At 40.4% G+C, this 24,904-nt stretch overlaps 1 protein-coding gene across 1 annotated transcript in view; it reads left to right on the top strand.

Moving 5' to 3' along the window:
- The window catches only part of LOC131070411 (beta-glucosidase 42), a 260,228-nt gene that overhangs the window by 91,860 nt on the left and 143,464 nt on the right, over positions 1 to 24,904 (top strand). Inside the window, exons 5-7 of the mRNA XM_058005922.2 lie at positions 3,804 to 3,878; positions 3,962 to 4,049; positions 4,448 to 4,697. Of these exons, the coding sequence (XP_057861905.1) occupies positions 3,804 to 3,878; positions 3,962 to 4,049; positions 4,448 to 4,697 (413 nt within the window). The remainder of the gene's footprint in view (positions 1 to 3,803; positions 3,879 to 3,961; positions 4,050 to 4,447; positions 4,698 to 24,904) is intronic.

Raw genomic sequence — 24,904 nt, 5'->3', positions numbered from 1 at the left:
TTGATCTTCCTTTGTCATTCTTTCTTCCTCGAGCCGCATCGTCAGTTACAATCCCGTGATTTGTGGCTGTTTCATTTATATCGACTGACAGTTTTACCAACCGTGTTGATGGTGGCTTTATCAACCTCTGCATATTTGTCACCTCGACTCCACATGGCATCACCATGGTCAATCACTTTGCTCATCGACGCACAATCGGTTCAGCCTTGAACATTCAGCAAACTCATACCGGTACACGCCTTTACCGGTAAGGTCTTCTTCTTCTGCTAACCGACAGTGCACACTATACCGGTAACACATCTTTTCTTCCAGTAACTTTAACAAAATAGGCAGCAAACCTCCAGACCGGTTTATGCCTTATCGGTAAGCCTTCAGTCTGTTTGCTCACTCTCATGTGAATATCCATCATGCCGGTTGACATCAATGACAACTTAATGCCAAAATGCCAACAAAAGTGTGTCTATTGTTTCGGCTCCTAAAAGTCGAAAATTCCCCCTGCCCCCCCAAGTAGGCCGAAAGTATTAAATATTATTTAAGAAATAAAAAACAAAGGGAAAAGCTCAACCTTTTTTTTTTAACTAAGGGGGGTAATGTGGATTTGCAAAACGCATCCAATATTCAAGACGTAAAAAGAACTAAATAGTTTAGTTTTCTAGAGTTGGATCGGTTTGTATCAAAGAGATGCAAAATTTGCACTTCAAGTAGGATCGTTTTTTATAACGCCTTGGTGAAGCTCCAAATTAATGTCGGCATAATTAATAATCCTTGTAACTACTTAATTTGTGAGAATTAATTCAAATTAAATCAATTGTTTGCAGATTGATGCTACGGGAAGGAGCTAAAAGGGCAACCTAAAGCGCAAACTCAGGATGCGATTGCAATCGGGCCAGAAGGAGCACGCAAGATCGGAAGAAGACCACAGAGCAATGTCGATGGAGAATATGCTGTAGGGCTGAACGCAGAGCAGAACCAATGAAGAACCTTCATCACCACTAGCAACAAGTTTAAAGCCAAGGTTAGAGATGAAAGATGCAACCATGACACATCGGGACCAAAATGATGTTCCAAATTTCTGGAAGGCGTCAACAAAACACTCAGAAATACACAACAGAGGATTCTAGAAAATCCGTTTGTAAAAACTGAATTGTTTTAATGTAAATTGGCTACCTATGGGCCCCCATTAATGCAAATTAAAACAATGGGACACATGTTAGTTATTCCTCAACTACTTGATTGACCAAATTGATGCCAAACAGTTGTAGGTAGCTGAGAAGGTGGTTGAAAGTGGTAGTTGGGAGGATAACTGGAAGTTACTAGGCATGGGCTAAAGCTGCCAGGCTTCTAGAAGGCAGATTGTAGCCATTGGATGGTTTCAATCCTATCCCTTGATCTGAAATGTAAAAATTTATAAAAGGTAGGGCCTCTCTCTTTGTAAAGAGTTAGATTCTAGAGTTTTTAGGTAGTTAGAGAGTTAGAATTTTTAGGAGTTAGATTTTAGAAGTTAGTAGTTAGCAGATTAGGAGTAGAATAGGATTGCTGGAAGAAATTGTTGTAATGGCAGTTGGAATCAATATATGAACATTGAAGTATGGTGTTTGTTATTTTTGTTTTCTCTTGTTTGCATGATTTCCTTTTAGTTGGTTAAGTAGAGTTCAGTGATTTTAATGGTGAAGTGTGAGGGTATCTGATGTATTTTACGTTCACACCATTAGGGGCTTGCTGATTGTAGGTCACCATGTATGGTTAGTCTGAACCTTACTATTGTGCTTAGTTCAACTGTAGGTGTTTATCTTAGGCTGCACTAGAATTGGGTGCCTAAATGAGTACCTCTAGTCTGAAAATCCTTCATTCCCTTGGAACTTGCACTATCCTTGTGAAGTGAGTATATCTCTGGCGAAGTAGGGGTTAGTTTATGGAAATCTGTCTATCCTTAGCACCAGCTGTTACCATCACTGTACTTAGGATCCCTAAACCCTTCTCTTTTGCATTTATTTTCCCCAGTCTAAGAATCATAACATCGTTGGATGCAGGCCAGCTTGTTGTAAATTGAAATGTTCCAATTTAGTTATATATCAACTAAAGGATTTTTGTTACCAAGAAGGCAAACAAAAACGAGTAAGCCCTCACATTCACCCTTCAGAAGATGAAGACCATGGTGCAAACATGATGAAACAAAATTGGAGGAAAGTTGATGTAAGAGTTGAGGGTCCAGAGTTTAAATCCTTGGAAATCACTTTGGCATCTGAGACTTTTAAATAAGTAATGGACACAGATTTCTGGTTGATGAATTCATCAAGCGGATTTGACAACCACCTAATTTGTTTGCTGGATTGCTAAGGTGATATTGTTAGTAACGAGTGATGTGTATCCACCCACTAGAGATTGCAAACAGAGGTGAGAGAACTTTGAGTGTTCCTAGTAGTTAGGGTATTAGCTTGGACCAATGTATGAAATGTGTGGTGTGTGCTTGAGCCTCGAACCTCGCAATTCAAAATCGAATTTTAAAATTAGAACCAATCACAAAGCTAGCCTTTACACGACCCTATAGAATTAGCTGTGTTGAATTAACAGGAAATTACAAAGAACTAGTGAATTGTGTCTGCCTCAAAAATTATTCTCAGGCCCAATGCTTTCCTGTCTTTTGCTATGTATTTTCTTCATTCTTTGTATCCATTATGTTTGAGAAAAGTATTCCATGGAGGCAATTTCTTTCTAGACATTCATATTTCCATGATGAAAGTTTTAGAGATCATGATATCTCCATGTACAGACAGTTTTTTGGATAAAAAATTTGTGGATACCCCTATCAAAGTTGGATCCAGTCATTTCAAATAAATATCACCCAAGCTTTTCTCTTCATTTTTGAAATTAATTCTCACTGCTCACTGGTATTCATTATTTGTGATTTCTTGTTTACAAAATTGTGTGCAGCTTTTGTATGAAGCCCATATCACCATAATCTGTACTTTTAGAAAGATGGTGCTCCTCACTGGTGATCATAATGGCTTCATATCTAGAGGCGGTTTGGTAATAACTGGGTCAAGGGACATTTAGGCCCTTGCTCATGGTGTAAAGGCATGAGTCCACATGTCAAACTTACAAAAATTGGTGGAATATTTTTAATTTAATTTATATACTTGATTTCGTTTGTCCACTTGCGGCTGGTAGACTTGGACATGCTCACACATTTTTCTTGATTATTTCATTTTCTGGAATTGAATGTGCATACAATTGGCAGGAATTCTTTCATCCATGCATACTATTTCTACCATAGAGTTGCTTATAAAAGGCCAGTTTTGTCTTGTCCATGCTTGCTCCACTTTTGTGGTTCTTTAGAGCAAATCATGTTCGTAAGTGTGTAGTTTATGAAATTATATGATGGGCTTTGTTTCCAAGCAAGTAAACAAAGAAAGATAAAGTTATGACTGAATGTAACTAATAACATGTTATGCTCATGTGTGATTCATTTGTTGAGTAGTTTTTTGTTTAATTAGGTTTAACAAACCTTAATTTTTTTCTGATGTGTGGTTATTGGATGTTGAAATGAAAACTTATGGTTATTGCCATTGAGATGCATGAGAAATAAAATTCTTGGTCACTTTTGAAATTTTCTTTTTTGAAGGTCTCAATTGGGAATCAAATTTAGCAGTCTGAACCAGCAAAACATCTGATACTGATTCCTATACAAATATGTTTATTGGATTCAATGTCCAAATTATAATTAGACAACTGCTATTTTTTATTTGTACACTTTGTCATTTATGAACTTTTTGCCCTTATAGTTTGTTACCTCATATTGACAGATGGATTTGGAGCCGAAGTGAACCAAGAAGGGATAGCATATTACAATAATCTTATTGATGCTCTCATAGAAAGAGGTATCTATTTTTTCTGATACCAATGCTGTTAAATGCTGCATGCTAATGTTATTATTATCTTTATATTTAGCTCTAATTTTCAGGTATCCAACCTTCTGTAACACTTTACCATTGGGATCTTCCTCAAAAGCTTCATGAATCAATAGGTGGATGGCTTAATCCAGAAATTGTGTAAGACCTTGCATTTTCTATAGTTGTAAATTTTAGACAAAAATGTGTATTAAGCTGTGTTTTAATTTTTCAATTATATAGTCAGAGAGCAAAATCAATACTTGTCTGCATATATTCATACACATTAGTATCTATGCTTTGGTTTTGAGGAAGACATAGAATTGGCGAACATAGATGATAGACATACTAAGAGGCAAATTCTTCATCGTACTCAAATTATTTTTTTTCCTGCAAATCACTTTATTATCTGCTATTAATTTATACTGGAAATTTCTCTGGGCTGTCAAAATTCAGTTCACAGTGGCTATAGATAAAATCTATTTGCCAATTATTCTTGAAATTTCGACCCTTGATGCTCTATTTTACCTTATTGAGTTTTTGCATTTTTTTATTTCCAGAAACTACTTTAAAAACTATGCAGAGACTTGCTTTAGTGCGTTTGGAGATCGAGTAAAGCATTGGATCACATTCAATGAGCCTTTGCAGACAGCAGTTAATGGTTATTCTACTGGTGTATTTGCTCCTGGGAGATGTTCTGATCGATCAATGAGCCCCACTGGTGATTCATCCACAGAACCATATCTGGCTGCACATCATCAAATTTTGGCGCATGCAGTTTCAGTGGATGTTTATAGAAAGAAATTCCAGGTATTCATTATCTTCAAATTGGTTATTTCAAACTTAGTGTTATGGTAAAACTCAAAGAATTCATCTCTCTGAACTGAAAATATAAAAGAACTTGAGTAACAAGGACATTAAAAATCTCTCTTCTAAAGAAAGTATAATGCATTCATTGAAGTTTGTTTTGCATGATGATCATATGAAGAATTTCTTAAATTGTAGGAAGTTAATCTCCAATACAAGAGGATAAGATTCTTTCTTTTTACTACAAGAAAAATGTGTTTCCATTGTTAATTTTTTTCAATCCTTTTTTAACATGCCTTGGATGAAACATCATCATAATTCCCAAGTTGGAAAAATTTGATTCATTCTAGAGGTCAATATATTTGGAAATCTGAGATTTTTGAAAAAAGGCATAATTTCTATACAAATTGAGAAGTAAAGACCAAATCAAACAAATCCAGCCAGTCCAAAAAAATTGCATCCAGCTGGATTTGAACAAAATCTATCTAAATTGCCTATCTTTGAAAATCATTCTTAGTCTTTGTATGTGTAGCGTCATAAAATTGTGACCCTTGCAATTTTGACTGCATTTTAGGCCCCCACTTTGGTGACTGCATCTCCCTACTCAATTGGGACCCCTTTCTGCATCATTCTTCCAAATCTCCTCCCATTTCAGTCCTTGTGTCACCTTGTGACACTGTCCAGGCCCCAAAATAGGGCACGATAGGGGTGTGGCGCCCTTGTCCCCCTTGGACAGGGGCATGACACCCCTGTCCTCCCTCGTTGGGTGGCCCTAAAATGGGTCCATTTGACCCTTGACCCCAATTTGTTCTTCGGGTTTTTATTTCCCCTATGTCGGCCTTCGGTGAGATGAAAATTAATCCTCCTAGGCAAGTATAAAAGGGGATCTATTCCTCTCATTTCCATAAGCAGAAATTAGATAAACAAAAATTGGGAAAACAAGCGGAAGGTCTCCATTATCGTCATCAAGAATTCAAGTCTTCAAGCATTCATCAAGTCTTCTTCTTCTTCTTCATGTGTCTTCTTCATTCATCCATGGGAGCAACATTACAACATTCATTTGCAAGCATGTGTGCGTGTTAGGATTTTGTCATGTTACATGCCATTTCATGCAACACTTGTGATTACATTCAAGAAGCAAAGCAACCATCATCAACAAATTGCAGATCTACAAGGTATACATTTCCATTAGTTACATTTAAGCATTTGCAATTACTTTCTTTCAAGATTGATTCCTCAACCGGGGTTTGACTAAGGCAAACCCCTATCTACAACCCTTCTTCCCTTCTTTTTTGTGCGTAGCTTGTAGGTGCACAACTATAATTGCAGATTTAAGCTTCATTTTCAGAGACGGAAAAACCCTTTTCAACTTGCGGATTTTTTCGGAGGACCAGGTGCAACTTCAATCCAATCCCAACGACTTTTCTCCAAATTCGTAGGGTAGATCTGTATCAGTCTAAATACTTTAGATCTGAAGTTACAGCACGATCCCAAATCGGTAGCTCCTTATTTCACCTATTTTGTCTTCATTTTATGCATAGTCAACAAGTCAACTCTTCTATTTACAAAAGAGGGTAAATTGCATTGCACCCCTGCAATTCACTTAGTATTCAGATCCTTATTCACTTTAGGGTTTTTATCTAGTGAATTCAACCCCTCTTTTGAATGTAAAGTATCTCCCAAGTGAAAATCATCCTAGTGATTTCCTTTCTCTCTCCTAGGTGGGGAATCACTAGGGTTCAATTTTCCACTTTACATTTTGGTGAACCCGATGTCTTACACCATTAATTTTGATTTTTGTTTTGAAATTTGATTGTACGCAATTTAAATTCAAATTTTCATTTACAAGTTTGATTTTCTTGCAAATTTTAAAATTTAGAGGTTAATTTTATAAAAACCCTAATTTTTAATTTCAAAATTGAGCTTGTCAATTGTTTAATTTGGATCAAATATTTCAGATCTGAGCACTTTTTCAATTTCATAATTCAAAATTTCATCTACAAGACAAATTTCACAATTAATTTCTAAAATTAAGTGGTTAACTTCAAAAATCCTAATTTTTACAATTTTAAAAATTGAGTTTGTGGATTGTGTAAATTTTGAATTTCCCTCTTCAAATTTGGTTTCTAATTTCAGTTCAAATTCAAAATTGCAATCTTTGATCAAATTTAAATTTCCAATTTAAATTTTAAAATCAAGTGGTTAATTAAAATGACCCTAATTTTTAAATTTAAATTAATTTTGTGCATTTCCCAATTTTTCAATTTCCAAATTCCAATCTTAGATATATTTTCAAATTTAAATTTTCAAATTAAGAGGTTAATTAAAAAGACCCTAATTTTTAAATTTAAATTAATTTTGTGAATTTTCCAATTTATCAATTTCCAAATTCTAATTTTAGATATATTTTCAAATTTAAAATTTCAAATTAATTGGTTAATTAATAAGACCCTAATTTTTAAATTTAAATTAATCTTGTGCATTCTCCAATTTTGCATTTATTATTTCAATGTTAGATCTATTTCAAATTTAGTTTTTAAATTAAGTGGTCCTTTCTACAAGACCCTAATTTTAAATTTAATTTTCTTGTGGACAATTTTAATTTCCAATTTTAAAATTAAGTGGTTAATCAAGATAGCCCTAATTTTAAAATTCAAATTAATTCTCAAATTTTACCATTACAATTTCCAATTTAAATTTTAAAATTAAGTGCTTAATCAAACAAACTCTAATTTTTAAATTTAAATTTAATTCTTTCATTTCCAAATTTATTTTAAAATTAAGAGGTTAAATAATAGAGCCCTAATTTTTAAATTTAAATTAATTCCTTCAATTTCAAATTTTAAAATTAAGAGGTTATTTCCACAAGGCCCTAATTTTATAAATTCAATCTCTTCTGGATAATTTTAAATTTTAAATTAAGAGGTTATTTTTACATAATCCTAATTTTAAATTTCAATTTCCTAGGAGGTTGCATTATTGCTCTTTATTCTTTCAATCAATTTGTTTGTTAAATCGAGTAATCATTTTTCCTAGAATTTTGCACGTTTGAAATTTCAAATTCAAATTTCACAGTTTCAAATTCAAATTTCAAATTTGCAATTCAAATTCCATTTTCCCTCCTTTATTCAATTTTCTATGCATGTATGTGGTGAACGTTATTATGGTTAAATTACATATGAGTTTCTTGTTTGATCATAAATGAATATGGAGTTCTTATCTTATTTTTCTAATTCAATTTCAAGTTACATCAAAGATGTTCATGATGTTCCCTTTCATGCATATGATGATAATTTAGTTCTCCCTTTCATTAATAGCTATGATTTACCCTCTCCCAAAATTGATCTCATTAATGAGGGCACATTGGTGAAAAAGGGGAATATGGACACTTCTTTCAAAGATCTCGTTCCTAAAGATGAATCTTTGGAGAACTGTGTTCCTTCTCCTAAAAAGTACTTCCCTCATAAGGATTATTTGGTGCAAGAGGATGATATTATGGTTACTTATGCTAGTGATACCATACCTTCTTTTCATGATCTTCCCCCTAGAGATGAAGCATTCATTACATATGATAGTCCCTTTCCTAATCACAAAGATGTCTTAGAGCAAGAAGATGAAATTATTAGCAATTTCCTTGATTCTCTTCTTTCTCAAGATGTATCCTTAGAGAAAAAAGAACCTAGTCAAGTCAATACCATTCATGCTTCTAATCATGAGAAGCCTAGACCTAAAAACCTCCTAATATCCTACAAGCTGCAAAATACATATGTGAAAGAACTAATATGGAAAGGGAACTAGAGGAAAAATATGTTTTTGAACTACATCACTCATTTAATGCTGGCGTAAAAAAGAAAGATCCCAATATTCTTTTTACCCCTCTTCCTTCCCCTCCTCATTCTACGAAACATGTTGCTAGGGAACCTAATCTTGTGAAAAAGCTTCATGATATCTTAGCTAAGATTTCCCTTTGGGATTTAATTCAAACTTCACCTTCATATCATAAGTTGATCCAAGAAGCCTTACAAAGGCTGGTTCCTCATCCTTCTTCTAAATCAAATGATATCACATTCTCACAAGATGAATTGCCTTCAATAGGGGTTAAAAATAGAAATGATCCCCTTATGATTACTTCTTTCATTTCTGAACAAAAGATAAGAGGTACTTTAATTGATAATGGGCTAGCTCTTAACATTTGTTGTGTTGACTTATTAGATAAGATAAATTGGGATTATTCTTCTATTCAACCCGATCACCTTGGTGTGCGTGGCTTTGATAATGTTCCTAGAGAGTCACTTGGTATAGTCATATTACCTATTAAAGTAGGGCCTATGACTTTGCCTACTCCTATTCATGTCATGCCGAATTATCTTAATTATAACCTCCTTCTAGGTAGACCGTGGATTCATGCTATGAACACTCCCTTCTACCCTTCGTTGCACAATCAAATTCATATATAACAATGAACTTCGCTCAATAAAGGCTGATTCTAGTCCTTATAATTTCACTTATGATGAAGTGGGATATATTCCCCCCTTTAGTACTATGATTCCTTCAGCAACACCATCTCCTATCAATGATGCTTCTAAAAAAAAGAATTGGGGTACAAGAGACTTTACACACTCCTCCAATGGATACAAGACCCCTCAATCTATGGTTGAAGCCTCCACGAAGCCTTTTGTGTCTTTTATCCAAGCTTCTAAACCAATTTCCACTTCTTCTAACACGTCTTGATAGGAGCAAATACAATGGACGAGTTCTAAGATGTGTGCAACAAAGTCTTGAAAGTCATGAGAAATCACACTTTCCTTTGTTAACATCTTCTTCTCCATTGTCTTGTAAATCCACACCTTCTCATTCTAATTTTGAGTTGACCAATCTTCTAAAATTCAACTTAATATCTCCTCTTTGTCCTAAACGAAGAAGAAAACATAAACAACATTCTCAAAATTCTTCTTTTTGTAAAGATCATCAAACCCATGGCCATTCTACTAATTGGTGTCAAGCTTTGAAAACACAAATACTACATTACATTGATTTAGGCATGTTAAAAATAACATCTGACAATGCATGGCATATTCATCATGATCATTTAAAATAACATTCAAGTTCCTATTATGTTGGTCCTCACTATGTGACATCATTAGCCTACCTATTGTGGGTTCCTTCTCATTCATGGTGGTACAATTTCAGGTGCGATCAATTTCTAATGTTTGGTAGATGATAAAACAAACACCAACAGGTTGTAATAGGGTTAGGGTTATTGCATGAATTAAAGGATGAATTATGGGTTTTCAAATTAAATTAAAATATTAAAACGCTTAAAATATCTATCTCAAATATGAGGTTTGCAATTGGTTTTAAATAACGTCCCATAGCTTAAGTAATATTTGCATTAATATCCATTAAGGATACTATAGTGGTATTAGAATTGATTTTCTTGCCAACATGTGAATCATGGGGATGCTAGATATTGTTCATAGTTTCAATATAGAGCTTCAAACTAGTTGCAATGCTTATGAAACTCTCCCTACAAAGCTTTGAAGAAATTTCTTTTTTACACTTCAAGGAATTGATGAGATCATCAATAGATGGTTTGAAAAATACTAAAATTTACCAAAAGATTTGAAAGCAACTTTGTCATTCATAAAGTATGTATAATTTTCTTTCCTGAATCGCCTACAAATAAGCATGAAGCACATGGGAAAGATAAATGTTCATGCAAATGAACAGAATTTATACCAAGAGCCACAACTAGCACCAACATATAAATCATTATTTAAGAAACCATATGGGAGTAGCTCAAAGGAAGGCTCATACAAGAAGGGATATCATACACGGTCATACTTAGTGAGCAACATAATAGTCTATTTATTCTTGCCTCTATGCTTGGGGGGCAAGAATATTCCCTTTCCTCTTTCTAAGGTTTCACTTTTTTCTTTATAGAGTACATTATTCATAAACTTGATGTCCTTTCTTGCATGGAGTTTCCTTCATGCGAGCGCATGTCTGTTCCTTGGATAGGATGTATTCCTTGCTTGAAATGGTATGTCTTTTATGAGTAATCTCTCTGTAGAAGTTGTGTAATTCTTCTCATTGTCCTACACTTGGGCGGCAATGATCTCTCTCCCTTTCTCTTTCTCTAAGGATCCACTCTTTCCTATGTTGTGGATGGTGTGAGTTTTATTACTTGATGTCATTCCTTGTGTGGAATTTTTGTTGTTCACCCAAGGGTTCTCTCTTATACAAGAGGTGTAAGTCCTTGACTACAATCTCTTTCACACTTGGTAATATACATCTATAATAAATTCACCCATCCCCATTGGGATAAAAGTGAGTCATCCTTCATCAAGAATCCCTTTCACTTTGCAATAGGAGGAAGGATTGAATTCTTGCCCTCTTCTTTGCTTTATTCTAGAAGATGTTATATTTGTCTAAGACAACTCCTCTTGGGGGGTAGATGTCTTTTGAACAAAGATCTCTTCTCCTCCAAGGATCTCCTTTACACTTACAACAAGATATCTCTTTTCAATTATCTTATCCTTGCTCGACGAGTATTCCCTCTCTTGCTTGGATCTATGACATTGTTGCATAATGGATATCTTCTTTGTGTTGAAGGTAGGTATCCTTGTTCTACTTTCCTTAAGATATCAACATTAAACTATGTTGACATCTTAAGGGGGGGGCACCCACACTGCTCCTTTTGTATTTCTCTTGCGCATTGTATCTCTTATATAGTGGGTCCTTCTCAGAACCAGAGGGCAGCCTCTTAGAGCGGGATGTCGCCACTTTTCTCTTATGCAGTGGGTCATTCTCGGAACCAGAGGGCAACCTCTTAGAGCGAGATGTCCCCACTTTTTTCTTATATAGTGGGTCATTCTCGGAACCACAGGGCAGCCTCTTAGAGTGAGATGTTGCCACTTTCTTGACATTTTTACTATACATCTTATACAGGTTGTAGCATACTCGGGCATAGACTCCTATGAGGTGCTTCAAACCTCACTTGCACACATGCGCACGAGGTTGAGTGGAACTAACGGTGTTCTCACTCTCCTCCCTTACATGGATCACCTAGACAGAATCGAGGGGCTACTTTTCCATGTCCTTTTTCTCTCCATGGATCACCTAGTTCTAGGGGCAAGATGTCCATGGTTCCTCTTGTTCGCCTTTATTCTGATGGATCACCAAAGTGTGTATTCATGTTCTCTCTCTTCTTCCTCTCATGAATGCATAGCTTTACTATTGATGGTTCATGGATGATGTCAACTTTGCTCTTTTATATAATTATATATGTTCATGAGATGGCATTTTATGTTTCAAGAATGATATTAGTTGATTGAGACATTTTTCATATCAAGGTCTCTTAGGCTAGTTGAATTGAGGTCTTAAGATATTAGCTTTTGTTGCATGCCTTTTTATGTGCAGTTGCATATGATTGAGTGAGTTAAGATCCTAAGATTGGGGGCTTGGTTCCTCGAGATTAGTGACGTCTTATACTCCTTGTGATCTTGCTCCGCATCTCTCATCTTTATCTCTCTTTCTTCTACTTTACCGATAGTATTGGTGTAAGCCATACTCCCGCTAAAGTGGGGGCTTAATGTAGCGTCATAAAATTGCGACCCTTGCAATTTTGACCACGTTTTAGGCCCTCACCTTGGCGACTGCATCTCCCTACTCAATTGGGACCCCTTTCTGCATCATTCTTCCAAATCTCCTCCCATTTCAGCCCTTGTGTGACCTTGTGACCTTGTCCTGTCCCCAAAATAGGGCACAACAGGGGCGTGGCGCCCTTGTCCTCCCTCTTTGGGTGGCCCTAAAATGGGTCCATCTGACCCTTGACCCCAATTTGTTCTTCGGGATTTTATTTCCCCTATGTCGCCCTTTGGTGAGATAAAAATTAATCCTCCTAGGCAAGTATAAAAGGGGATCTAGTCCTCTCATTTGCATAAGCAAAAATTAGATAAGCGAAGATAAGCAAAAATTGGGAAAACAAGTGGAAGGTCTCCATTATTGTCATCAAGAATTCAAGTCTTCAAGCATTCATCATGTCGTCTTCTTCATGTGTCTTCTTTATTCATCCATGGGAGCAACATTACAATATTCATTTGCAAGCATGTGTGTGTGTTAGGGTTTTGTCATGTTACATGCCATTTTATGCAACACTTGTGATTAGATTCAAGAAGCAAAGCAACCATCATCAACAAATTGCAAATCTACAAGGTATACATTTCCATATTTACATTTAAGTATTTGCAATTACTTTCTTTCGAGGTTGATTCGTCAACCGGGGTTTGACTAAGGCAAACCCCTATCCACAACTCTTCTTCCCTTCTTTTATGTGTGTAGGTTGCAGGTGCGCAACTGTAATTGCAGATTTAAGCTTCATTTTTAGAGACGAAAAAACCCTTTTCAACTCGCGGATTTTTCGGAGGACTAGGTGCAACTTCAACCCGGTCCCGACAACTTTTCTCCAAATTTGCAGGGCAGATCCGTATTAGTCTAAATACCTTAGATCCGAAGTTACAACGCGATCCCAAATCAGTAACTCCTTATTTCACCCATTTTGTCTTCATTTTCTGCATAGTCAACAAGTCAACTCTTCTACTTACAAAAGAGGGTAAATTGCATTGTACCCCTGCAATTCACTTAGTATTCAGATTCTTATTCACTGGGGTTTGGATCTAGTGAATTCAACCCCTCTTTTGAATGTAAAGTATCTCTCAAGTGAAAATCATCCTAGTGATTTCCTTTCTCTCTCCTAGGTGGGGAATCACTAGGGTTCAATTTTCCACTTTACAGTATGTATTTATCTACGTTATTGGTTTAGGTTCATTGGTTCGTTTTATGGGTTTAGGCAAAAAAAATTTTGGGGTTAGGTTCATCAGTACAAAAAGATTAAAAATTAGAAATATATTCACATTGCAGCAGTAATTAAGTTCAAAATATACCACCATACTAATAGTCAAATAACATAGAAAAATACACCACCAATTTAATAGTCAAATACTCCATTGCCATGATATATACTAAATTTCAAAATGAATAATGTCAAGTATCAGCAATCAGCCATCATTATTAGAAGAACCACAAATTGTGCCATTGACACTAGCAGTGACATTGGCATTAGCACTTTCATGCTCGCTAGCTGGCTCATAGTCATCATCAACTTGAAGTGCAGGAAAGTGGGAAGTGGAAGCATCCAAATCAATACACTCTGGCTTGATATCTCACTTCTTTGTCTCTCCTTCTTTGTAGGCACTTTCTTTGTGTGTAAGGAGCTGCAAGTTTGGATACACAAACACCAAGTCCTGCACTTTTTTTGAGTGTAGTCTATTGTGCTTTATTGAATGGATGAAGGAGTATGTGCTCCAATTAATCTAAGATGAAGATGAACTATCAACCTATCAAGACAAAATTAGAGAGTTAAGCGATACAAAATTTCAAAATTTAAATGACAATTAAAACATAAATAAAAATTAAAAGATAATTTTTTTTTACCCGTTAATGGGTTTCAAAGTGTTAAATCTTTTCAATAGTTGGAGAAGAGTCTAAATTGGCATCCCTTGGACAAGGGATGGATTAAATCAATTTTGATGGTGCGGCTCGTGGCAACCCTGGACCGTTTAGCACAGGATGTGTTGCTAAGGATAGTAATGGTATAGTGTTGGCTAAATGCAAGCAGCAACTTGAGATCCGACAATGAGGCCGAAGTTAAAGAAGCTCTTTTAGCAGTTCAATTGGCTGGGAGGCTAGGTGTGGAGAGATTACATCTGGAAGGTGATTCACAGATTATCACACATGCTATCATCAAAGGTGAAGCCCGGAATTGGAAAATAGATAGAGATACAATGCATCAAAAATCTCCTTACAACCTTTCAAAATTTTAAAGTGTCTCATGTTTTAAGAGAGAGAAATAAGAATGCTGACTCATACACCAATCAAGCTTTTGATTTAGAGGTTGGCGATCTCCGACTCGATTTTTTCCCTCCCAATGGTAATACTTTTGATTGATTTGAAGTTTTTGTTTGGTGGGTCGGCTTTAGCGGTAGGTGGTGAAGGTAGTGTGGAGCTTATATCGGTGTGCAAATTGTAACAAGAGTGCTCCTCGAGATCATTTATTGCTTGCTAGTAGAGAAACGGCGAAATATTTCTAAACTTGTGTAGAGTGATGGGGATCCTTTTCAAATCTCTTGGTTTTATGTTTGATAGGAAAGTCTTTCTTCAATTGGACAAGGTGGCGATGCATATTCTTTGTACCATACCAACTTTGAGCTATATTAAGGCTCATTTAATGGTAGTCTTCACTATTGGTTTTTCGAAAGGCTAAGTGCATTTATGGCTTAGCTTTTCTAGAGTGTTTGCTATGGTTGATTCGATGTATGAATTAAGATGGTGATTTAGGGTAGAGTTGAAGAAGGAGAGAGTGCTAACTCCCATCTTTCCTTAGCTGCGGGTATCGAGAAACTATTTTGTAAAGTGCTTTTGTCACAGGCAGTATGAAATTGAATTTCTCTCTGCAAGCGGCGAAACCCATGGTGGCATTTTGGGGTCAAATCTCTGATGAGAGGTTGACAAATGTATTCAGGTTCAATGATAAGGATTTCTTAAACAGAGTCAAGATTGTTCTCGGTGACGAATACTTGAGGGCTCAATTCAAATATCGAACCAATGCCGATGTAGCATCCATGTTTGTGCCTTGGTGTTTCAAGCTGGAGAGTAAAGAAAATGTGAGATGGGTGGTTAGCGGCTGCATTCTAGATGAATGGTGTGGGGTACTTGAAAGTTTCATGAGGATGACAAGAGACAGGAAGGGTTTCATCTACCTAGATGGTCCGTGGCTTCATGTTAGCGAAGTTCGCCCTCCTCTGCGCCCATATCTCATATGGAGTACAAATTGTAATAAAGAGGTCCATAAGGCCTCTAGTCAAATTGGGATGCATGGCATTAAGGAGTATTTGGAGGCTCGGGAGAAGCAAGATGTTAGGCGGGAGTTGGAGAAATGGGGTCTCTTTGAAATGCGGACATCTTGGTTGGTGTTGGCATCATCATCAAGACGGAAAAGGGGTTGCTTGCGTGGTTCGAAGAAGAGAAAGTGAAGGCAAACTCTGTGGATGAAATATCCCCTGTCCTATTGAAGATTGTAAACAAGAGATATTTTCTGTCCAAGTAGTGTGTTATGCAGTTCAAAGGTTTATGCATTATGCTGATAATGTTTTCAAATTGTGATGTTGGCTAACACACATGGATATCTCAAAAATGAACAACTCCCAATTGATCCCTTTGACTGAAAATTAACAAGAGATGTATATGCAACTGACTTATATGGAAATAAGTTAAACAAGACTCAAAAGCAAAAGCTAACAACAGACTGGCATTTTGTCAAACACTTGTGTTACGTCCTCAGAAAGATGGTATAATTAGATGCAATCCCAAACTCCCTTCTTTATTTCATATGATGGACAAACATTACATTACATTGACAGCCTTAAGAATATGATATAGGCAGCTAAAGAAGAATTACATGGACTATCAACAATGTATAATTTTCAGACTTTTGAGTACACAAAGACTGCAACTATACTCATGCAGACACACTGAAAATTACAATAAAAAAATTTGTAATGAACCTGGTAAGGGCGCGTTGAAGAAGTAAGCAATATCCTATGTCAAAGACTCTTCAATATGCCAAATCGGACCTCTTCCAACATCAACCCTGCTGCTGCAATGTAAAGTCTGCGATCACAATGAATGGCGGCCGATATCACTCAAATCTCCACCAAAAAAGATCGCCTTAATTACTGGAATGTATTGACACTCTCATTGTAGATTTTGGAAGACAAATCCACAAGCTAGGAGTCAAAATCGATGGACAATGGCAGTCTCGTTCGATTCTGATTTTTAATTGATTAGAGGCCAATACTTCCACGAATCACCTCCAATTGGTCACCAAATGAGTCGCCCTCATCTTCTAACAAAATCGCTAACCTCCAATTAAGATTTCGATGCTTCAAAGATGTGTGATAAGCAAAATCGGGGTTAGGAGTATGCAGATCGGTCTTCACTTCAGACTTTGAATATGAGCAACCAGCATGTAATTTTCCTCCAATATTCTTCTCAATAGGTTCGGCTATCCTTCCTTGAGCAATTTCGATATACAATGAATGTCTAAATGGCCAATCTGAAAATCGTCTTTGAATCCACCATGACCAACAGCAATAGTTATGCCAACCATTGGGAGTTTCCGTTCCCAAATGATTATTTGCAGACAACCTTCCCGCTCCACAAGACAACACAAGAAATGATACTCAACAACTGATGATGAACAATGAGTTACCTTCCCCCATTTATTTCTTTCTCATCCAATCATATCATTTCTTCTAGAAGATCTCTTCATAAGGGTAGGTACACTTTATTATTATTTATTACACATTAATTTAATTGCACTTTATAAAATAATATTAAAAATTCAAAGTGCACACGCCTCGTAATACGTGTAACCTCCTTATTTCACCATTAAACCTAATAAACATGAAATGTGAAGCCATAAGTCAATGCAACTCGACCCCTTAATCAATCCTCTTGGCCTACGACGGTCGGATGATAGGCCAATCCTGTGAAAATCTCAAGACTAATGAGAAGGGGACATTACAGTGGATTGGCTTCCCCCTTGAACACAATGATGCTACAGATGGCCCTATGGAGGCAGCAAGAGATGGCATGGCTTCGAGAAGTAAACGTAAGGAAATAGTCATTGTCGAATAATATAGGTCTGGGCTTTTATTTTGTTAAGTAAGCTAGAACGCCCTCTGGACTCGGTTTTTTGTATTGCTTTGTAAATGCTTATCAGTAGGTAGGGTGGTTGTTTGGGTAGTGGGTGGTGGAGTTTGCGTGAGCGATGGGGGTTTGGTTTTATTGCAGTAATTATTACAGTATTTGTAATAATGATATTGACAAATCATATTTTGATAATTTGAGGACAATGTAAATTTTTGAAAATCTTAATAAAAGTAACATTTACCAATAAAAAAAAATAAAAAATAAAAAGATAAAAGATTTTTTTTAATAAAATTTGCAGTAAAATTTTGATCGCAAGAGGTTGTATGTGCAAGATGTTTGCCCTCTCAGGTGAATAACTTAAAACATAAAGCACGTAATGCAGAATAATAATGCCATAGATATCAGACAAGTATAAGAGATATTATTCCATTCATAGTTGTTGTTGCAAGTTACATTCTGAAGTATATAAAGATACCGAGGGGGTGCGAGTGCCAACCGTCGCACCGCAACTACCACCGCTCGGCTGCCAACTAACAAACCCAATTACAACTTAATTAACTAGTCGTATTCCCGTATACAATAATGCGGCTAACATCATCCCCCCCAAAAGAAAAGTCGTCTCCAGGTGACTTACAACAAAAATGGAGATCATGCAACCTAGATTATATTCAGATCAGAAAAACTAGGGAGGGGGCTGCGGAAGCATCCCTGAAACAGAAGGCTGAGATGCCGGTGTCTGGGTCGCCAAACGGGCGCGAAGCTCATACACCTGCTGAGTGCGTACAGTCACATCTCGCTCTGCCACCAATACTTTCTCCAAAGCTGTCTTCACCATGTGTGCGGCTTCCAGCAACTCCTCTTTTGTATCCGCTGCCTTCGTCGCGCAGACCAACTGAGTCTGCAACAGACTCCTCTCGGTACTGACGGCATCCAAGTCCCGCTGCACGTGGCTCCTCACACTCTGCTCAGCTGCCAGACGAATCTCTACCTCGGCCTTCTTTGCCCGGGTCGTAGCCGTCTCTACGTGGGCCACCTCAAGCTGTGCCAACAACTGCGCCCTTTCGGCTGCCCAGGAGGCCTGTTGACTGGCCATCTCCTTCTCCAACGCTACTCGTGCAGTCTCGCGAACTGCAGACTCCTGCTGTGTACGCCTCAATGTATAATAGGCATCCCGGTAGACCTGCTCGATCTCGCGGACAACTGCCATCACCCGACTCTCCACAACGGGCTGACGCAGCCTCCAAGCCTGGAGCATCTCCTTTGTCTCAGTAGTCGGCCAACCCTGAGACTCAAAGTAGGTAGCAAAGGCTACCAGGCAGCCCACCCGCATAAACTGTAAGACCTGCTCTAGCTCTACCACCACCTGCTGCAATGCTTGTGTCTGAGCAGCGACCACCACCCGCCTACCCCTCGTCACCATATCAGCCATATTAGCTAGATAAGTCTCAATATCTTCCCCCGTCTGCGCAGAAGGCTGTGAAGTCTTTGGTGGAACGGACGCAACGACATCCTGCTGTGAAGGTACCTCCTCTGCCATCGAAGGTGTACCATCTCCAGGCGCCTGCCTAGCAGAGGCAACCTCCCTTGCCTCGTTCCCAACTATGAGTCCATGTGCCTCTCCTGATGAGTCATCCAAGTCTACTACCTCTACTCTAGTCTCTCGACATGGTGAGAATACAACAGCTCCCTCTGGTTGTGCCAGTGTCATCTGAAACCGTTGTGTGAGCCAGCTCTGCATAGCTACGAGGTCTTCATGCATCTCTACGACCGGGGGATGGTTCGCTGTCGTCGGCTCCTCCAACAAGGAAGCGGAAATAGTCACCATTGCGTCACTACCCACGACGTCCAACCGTACCTGAGGCTTGGTATCCACCACCTTCGTCAGCCCCTGCTCCTCAGCAACCACTACCCGATGCGGTGACTCCTCCGTCCCTGACTCTGCCATGTCCTCGGTAAGTGCCGCCGTGGTTGGGCCCGGTGATGCTCCCTGGTGCTCGTGCTGGAGGGGACCAAGTATAACAGGCGTACGGCTCTGCCCGAAGGCCGGAATACAGGGGCCGCCCACTCCAGATGATGGCACAGGCATGCCCATCGGTAGCAGGGGTGGGGCAAACAGGACTCGTACAGGCTCCTTCGTCGCTCGGCTGCTATCGTCCTCCTCTTCCGTTTCTGATTCCTTTGTGCTACTAGAATCCCTCCCGCTGTCAAGCTCCCCTGAAGCTGAGGCCGTATCTATCGCCCTTTTCCTCTTCACGGAAGAGTGCCCAATGTCCAAGTGCCTCCAATACATTATTGGAGGCTCACCTGTTGTCAACAGTTCCTGTGGTCGTATCTCCAACTTTTCCTTGGGCACTGCTTCCCGCGTGGCCTCTAGGAACAACCCTATAGCGTAGTGAGGCATATAGAATGTGCGATGTTGCAGCGTCAAAAACTCATACATGCGCTCTGCGAGTAACGCGGCCCAATCATACACGATGCCATTCATCAACCCGTTCATCAGCATAATCTGAGGGAGGGCGATGTTCGACGCCCTACCCAACCCTGTCAATCTGCTCTTGATGACATCCATAATGCATCTCCAGTTGCCCTCCGCAACCAAAGTCTTACGGATTCCTTGACCCTTCGTGGCACTAGCCATGTTGTCCAACTCTGCTGTCGTCAAGTTCCTGGAGATTAATTTAATCCACCGCTCCCTCTCTTCCCGTTTCATCTTTTTAGCCTTCAGTTCTATTTTCTTGCCTTGTCTGCCTGGGATGCCGAATACCCTCGTGAAGTCCCCTGCTTTGAAAGATACGGTAACATCCCTCCCGAGGTATTCGAAAGTGCTGGTGCATGTGTGCCTGTTGAAGGTGTCTACCATGAACCATAGGGCACCCTCATACTTGCAGATAGGAAACACGGGCATCCGAATAGCCAACTCCACTTCTGCCTTTCGGAGGTTTTGCTTCACCAGATCATCCTCAAGAGTGTCCTGCCACCATTTCCGGCATTCTGACCCATTCAAGCCTTCAAAGGTGATGTTCTGGGGCGTCATTGTGTTTTTCGCACTTATGGCAGCCTGTGGTGCCTTTTGTTTTTGCTTTTGTCGGGCGCTGACATCCATGGTGCCGCCTGCAACATGTACTCCTAACGCTAAAATCTTGATATTGCTATCCCTCTGGCTGCTACTGGAGGAAGCGTGCAGCTGTTTTTTCCAACTTCTTTTCCTTGCTGAATCCATTAATCTCTGTATAACTGATTTCTCGTTAAAATCGTACGGTCTTAGGCACCTTCGTAACGACCTTTTTCTTGTGTGGCTGGTCTACCTATGGCGGTCCCTTTTTTTTTTCCCTTTGCGTGGCTGCGTGGGATTGTGCGGGTGTCTTTTGTTTTCCCGTGTGTGGGCTCGTCCTCCTTTTTGTTTTGTTGGCATTTTAATGTTGCATAGTGCTGTGCCGGGGTTTTATGCTGGGTGTGCGGTGTGTGGGTGACCACCTTCGATGGCCCCACCGCACGGTGGTTCCACCTTCGGTGGTCCCACCATTGGTGGTTCCACCGCACGGTGGTTCCACCTTCGGTGGTCCCACCGTTGGTGGTTCCACCGCATGGTGGACCCAATTTTTTTTTTTTTTTCTATCTTACACTAGACTGACAAACATCCAGACTAGGGGGGCCAAGTTCCCTCCGTTCGTGATAAATCTTTAATTTCAATCCATTGACGGTGTCTAGCACCTCCTTCCCGTCCAGCGTCCACAACTTAATCGCCCTGTTCGTATTGACCTCGCGTATCCGGAAGGGCCCTAGCCATCGCACTTTGAATTTCCCAGGTTTAATTTTGTTCTTCCCGTTGAATTTCAACACTAGCTGTCCAGGAGTAAACTTCATTCGCCGTAGGTGCTTGTCGTGCCACACCTTTCGTCTTTGTTGGGCTGCCTCTGTGGCCCATTGTGCCAGCGTTCTTTTTTCGTCCAACTTACCTAAGGCATACAGTCTCTCCCTCAGACTCTCCATATCCCCGAGTCTATTCTCTACTGCAATGCGAAGGCTTGGCACCATGAATTCCGCTGGCACCACCGCCTCCTGCCCGTACATGAGTTGGAACGGGGTCTGACCCGTGGTCACTTTGTAAGTTGTTCTGTAGGCCCATAGTACAGAGGGTAACCTCTCCTCCCAATCTTACTTTTCTACCCCACAGGACTTGTAAATTACCGATACGAATATTTTGTTTGTGCCCTTCGCCTGGCCATTGGCACATGGGTAGTACGGGCTCGATAATGAGTGAAAAATCTTGAACTTTGATGTCAACAGCCGTATGACATGGTTCACGAAGTGGCCCCCCCGGTCATTGGTCAATTGAATAGGTATACCATATCGCTTAATGATTTGTTCGTAAATAAATTTCGCTGTGCTTACTGCCGAATTATCTGGGAGAGCCCTTGCCTCCACCCACTTGGTCAAGTATTCTGTCGCAACTACAATGTACCGGCACCGTCGTGTGCGGCTGGCCTTAAGAGGACCCACAAAGTCGAGTCCCCATCGTTCAAAGAGTTCTTGTGCATGCGACGGGTTGAGGGGCATGAAGTCCCGCTTCAGAGGTTTGCTCGCCCGTTGGCAAGTGTTGCACCCCACGACCCACTCGCTGGCATCGTGATGTACCCTTGGCCACCATAGTCCTGCGAGAAGCACCTTGCGGGCTGTAGTGTTTGGGCCCATATGTCCACCTACGGGTCCTTCGTGTGCCTCCCTTAATACGCTCGAGACTTCTTCCTCCATGACGCAACGCCTTAATACCTGGTCCGACCCCATTTTGTAGAGTAACCCGTTGATGAGCAAAAAAGTCCTGCTCCTTAATACGAGCTTTCTTCGTTCCCCTGGAGGCATACCCTCCGGAAATCGGGACGTCGATAGGTACTCTCCAATCTTCTGTACCACGAAGGGAGTACGACTATTTGGAACAAGTGTGCATTCGGAAAATCATTGTTTACTCCCTCTGGAGGTTCCCCCGACTTAATCCGGGACAGCTGGTCGGCTATGACATGGCTTCGCCCTGGTCTTACCACAATTAAAAATGTGAACTCCTGCAGTAGAAATAGCCAATGGCTTATCCTCCCCTGGATAATAGGCTTGTTTACCAAGTACATGAGTTACCGATCAAGATGGTCGGCTATGAGAATGGGTATGAAGGGGTTTAATCCCGTGTTGGTCTGCCCCTAGTAGGTTGAACGTAGAGGGCCACAACGTTGGCTTTCCCAATTTTTTCCATGTCGCTTCTGGGAGTACATTTACTCTCGACCCTCCATCCACAATAGTGTCTGTCAAGGTAGTCCCCAGTATACCCATTTCTACCACCGTCAGGTGGCGTCTGCTGTTGACTACCAACAACATGGGGTTGACCGCGGGGCTCATGACCTCCCTAAACACGGGGTCGGTTGTGGGGCTCACGACCTCCCTCGTTTTTACTTGTGGGAGTACAGAGTTTAAGATAGCCGTTTTTAGCTGCGGCATGGTCTCCAAGAGGTCTTGAATTCTCACGGGTACCTCTACCTGCAATATTTGCCGTAAGATTTCCTCTTCTCCCCTCATCCGTGGTGGACTTGTTGTCTGGTGGCTGTTCTGTCCTTGTGTGGCCATTTCCTTTGTGATCTCGTCTCTGGCCTCCCGCACTCTCTCGGTCTCCGTGTGGGGATTTGGGTAGGCAATCTTTTTAGCCTGCGCCCTTGTGATTGCCAACACTTCTTCCTTCGTAGGTTCTATGTTTAGAAGGTTTACACCAGGCTTCGGGCAATTTGCGTCCTCATGGTCGCCTGGCCCGCACCATCAGCAGAGGTGCTGAGGGTTGGCTTCCTTCGTGCAATTGCGGGCGAAATGTCCCCACTGATTGCAGGCCCTACACTGAATCATTGGCTGGCCCTTGGCATCATACTGGATCCGGTTTCTGTTATTGTTATTGTTATTGTTATTATTTCTTCCGCCGCCGCGTCTATTATCTCGTTATCCTCCAGATGATGCCGTTGTGTTAGTTTGTTGGCCCGTACCCGCTGGTGCGGATGTTGTGGCCTGCTCCGTGAATAGCTCCTGGTTCATTTGCATGCTTCGGGTTTTCATGTTGTATGGGCACTCCTTGGTGCAGTGTCCCATCACTTGGCAAATCTCGCAGAATGCCTTCTTCGGGCAAGTACCCTTTGTGTGCCCCTCCTCTTTGCACTCAGTGCACCATATGTCCCCTTCGGTCCGACTAGTGCTTCTCATTGTTTTGAATTCCCTTCTCATTCGCTCCTCGTCTTTCTGGAGCGCTCGCACCCGTTTGACAGCCTCGCTGTCGCTGCTCCTTTCCTGTGACGAGTCATCCTCCTCGGATGAGCTATCCTTCTTCTTTTTCTTCGATGTTTTGGTCTCGCTCTCGAGATCCATCGCTCTATTATATGCGTCTTCGTACGATGTAGGTGGAATGGTTTTCATCTTCTTTTAGAGGGAATGCTTTAGTCCCTCCATGAACCATCGCTTTTTCAACCCATTTGCTGGTTGACTCTCCATTTTTCCCAGTAGTTCCTTCAGCCGCCGACTATAAGCTCGCACTGTCTTGTTCTTATTCTGCTTCGTTCCATAGATCTCGGCGACTATTTCGTTGTCATCTCTCAGGAGACGAAACTCTATCCCAAACTCCTTCAGGTCGGGCCATGTGCCGACTTTAGCTTTGTCCATATCTGAGTACCAGTCTATGGCCACTCCCCTCAAGGTTGCTGGGAATTGTGTTACCCATTCATCTTGATCGGTAACACCGTTTGCTGACCATATGGTTTCGCACGTTCGACAATGGCGAATGGGATCCTCCTTCCCGTCGCCATTAAACTTCGGTAGTTTCTGTTTACCTGCCATTAATGGGGGTCGTCTCCCCTACGGTGGCTGTTGCTGTGTCTGAGCCCTTGCGCCGCTTCCTCCAACGCCCGTGGTGTGTCCTGCGTGGGTGACTGGTGGTACCGTGTTCTGCCTGCCGTGCGTCGCACCTATAGCCGTATGGTTGCCCTCCCCTTCGCTCTCACCCGCACCCACTCCTGGTTCCCGTTGGTGATCTTCACTCCGTGGTGTAAGGGATAAGTTTCTAAACTGATCCCGAGTCTCCTCGACTAGGTTTTGCCGTAACCTTGTTTCTTCCAGAAACTCTTCGTGGCTTCGCGTAGAAATTTCCGTCGGCTTCTGCACCCTCCGTGACATGTCCTTGGCTCCCCTCGGGCCACCCTTTGGCAGGTCGTCCTTCGGCAAGTTGCCTCAACCTTTGTCTACGTTCTACTTGCTGTTCCAGAACCAAGGCCCTCTGCACGGCCTCCCACTCGTCCGTTTTTGCTTTTTTATTTCTATCTTTATTCAATAGGTTGGGCATTAATTGTCGCACATTTCCATAACTCACAATACATAAATCAAAACACGTCTTTATTAATTCATTTCCTCCAATACAACTC

The sequence above is a fragment of the Cryptomeria japonica genome, chromosome 3, assembly GCF_030272615.1.
Source record: "Cryptomeria japonica chromosome 3, Sugi_1.0, whole genome shotgun sequence".
NCBI classification, from domain to species: Eukaryota; Viridiplantae; Streptophyta; class Pinopsida; order Cupressales; family Cupressaceae; genus Cryptomeria; species Cryptomeria japonica.
Note: the sequence above shows the minus strand (reverse complement) of the source record. Positions and strands in the feature narration are given on the sequence as shown.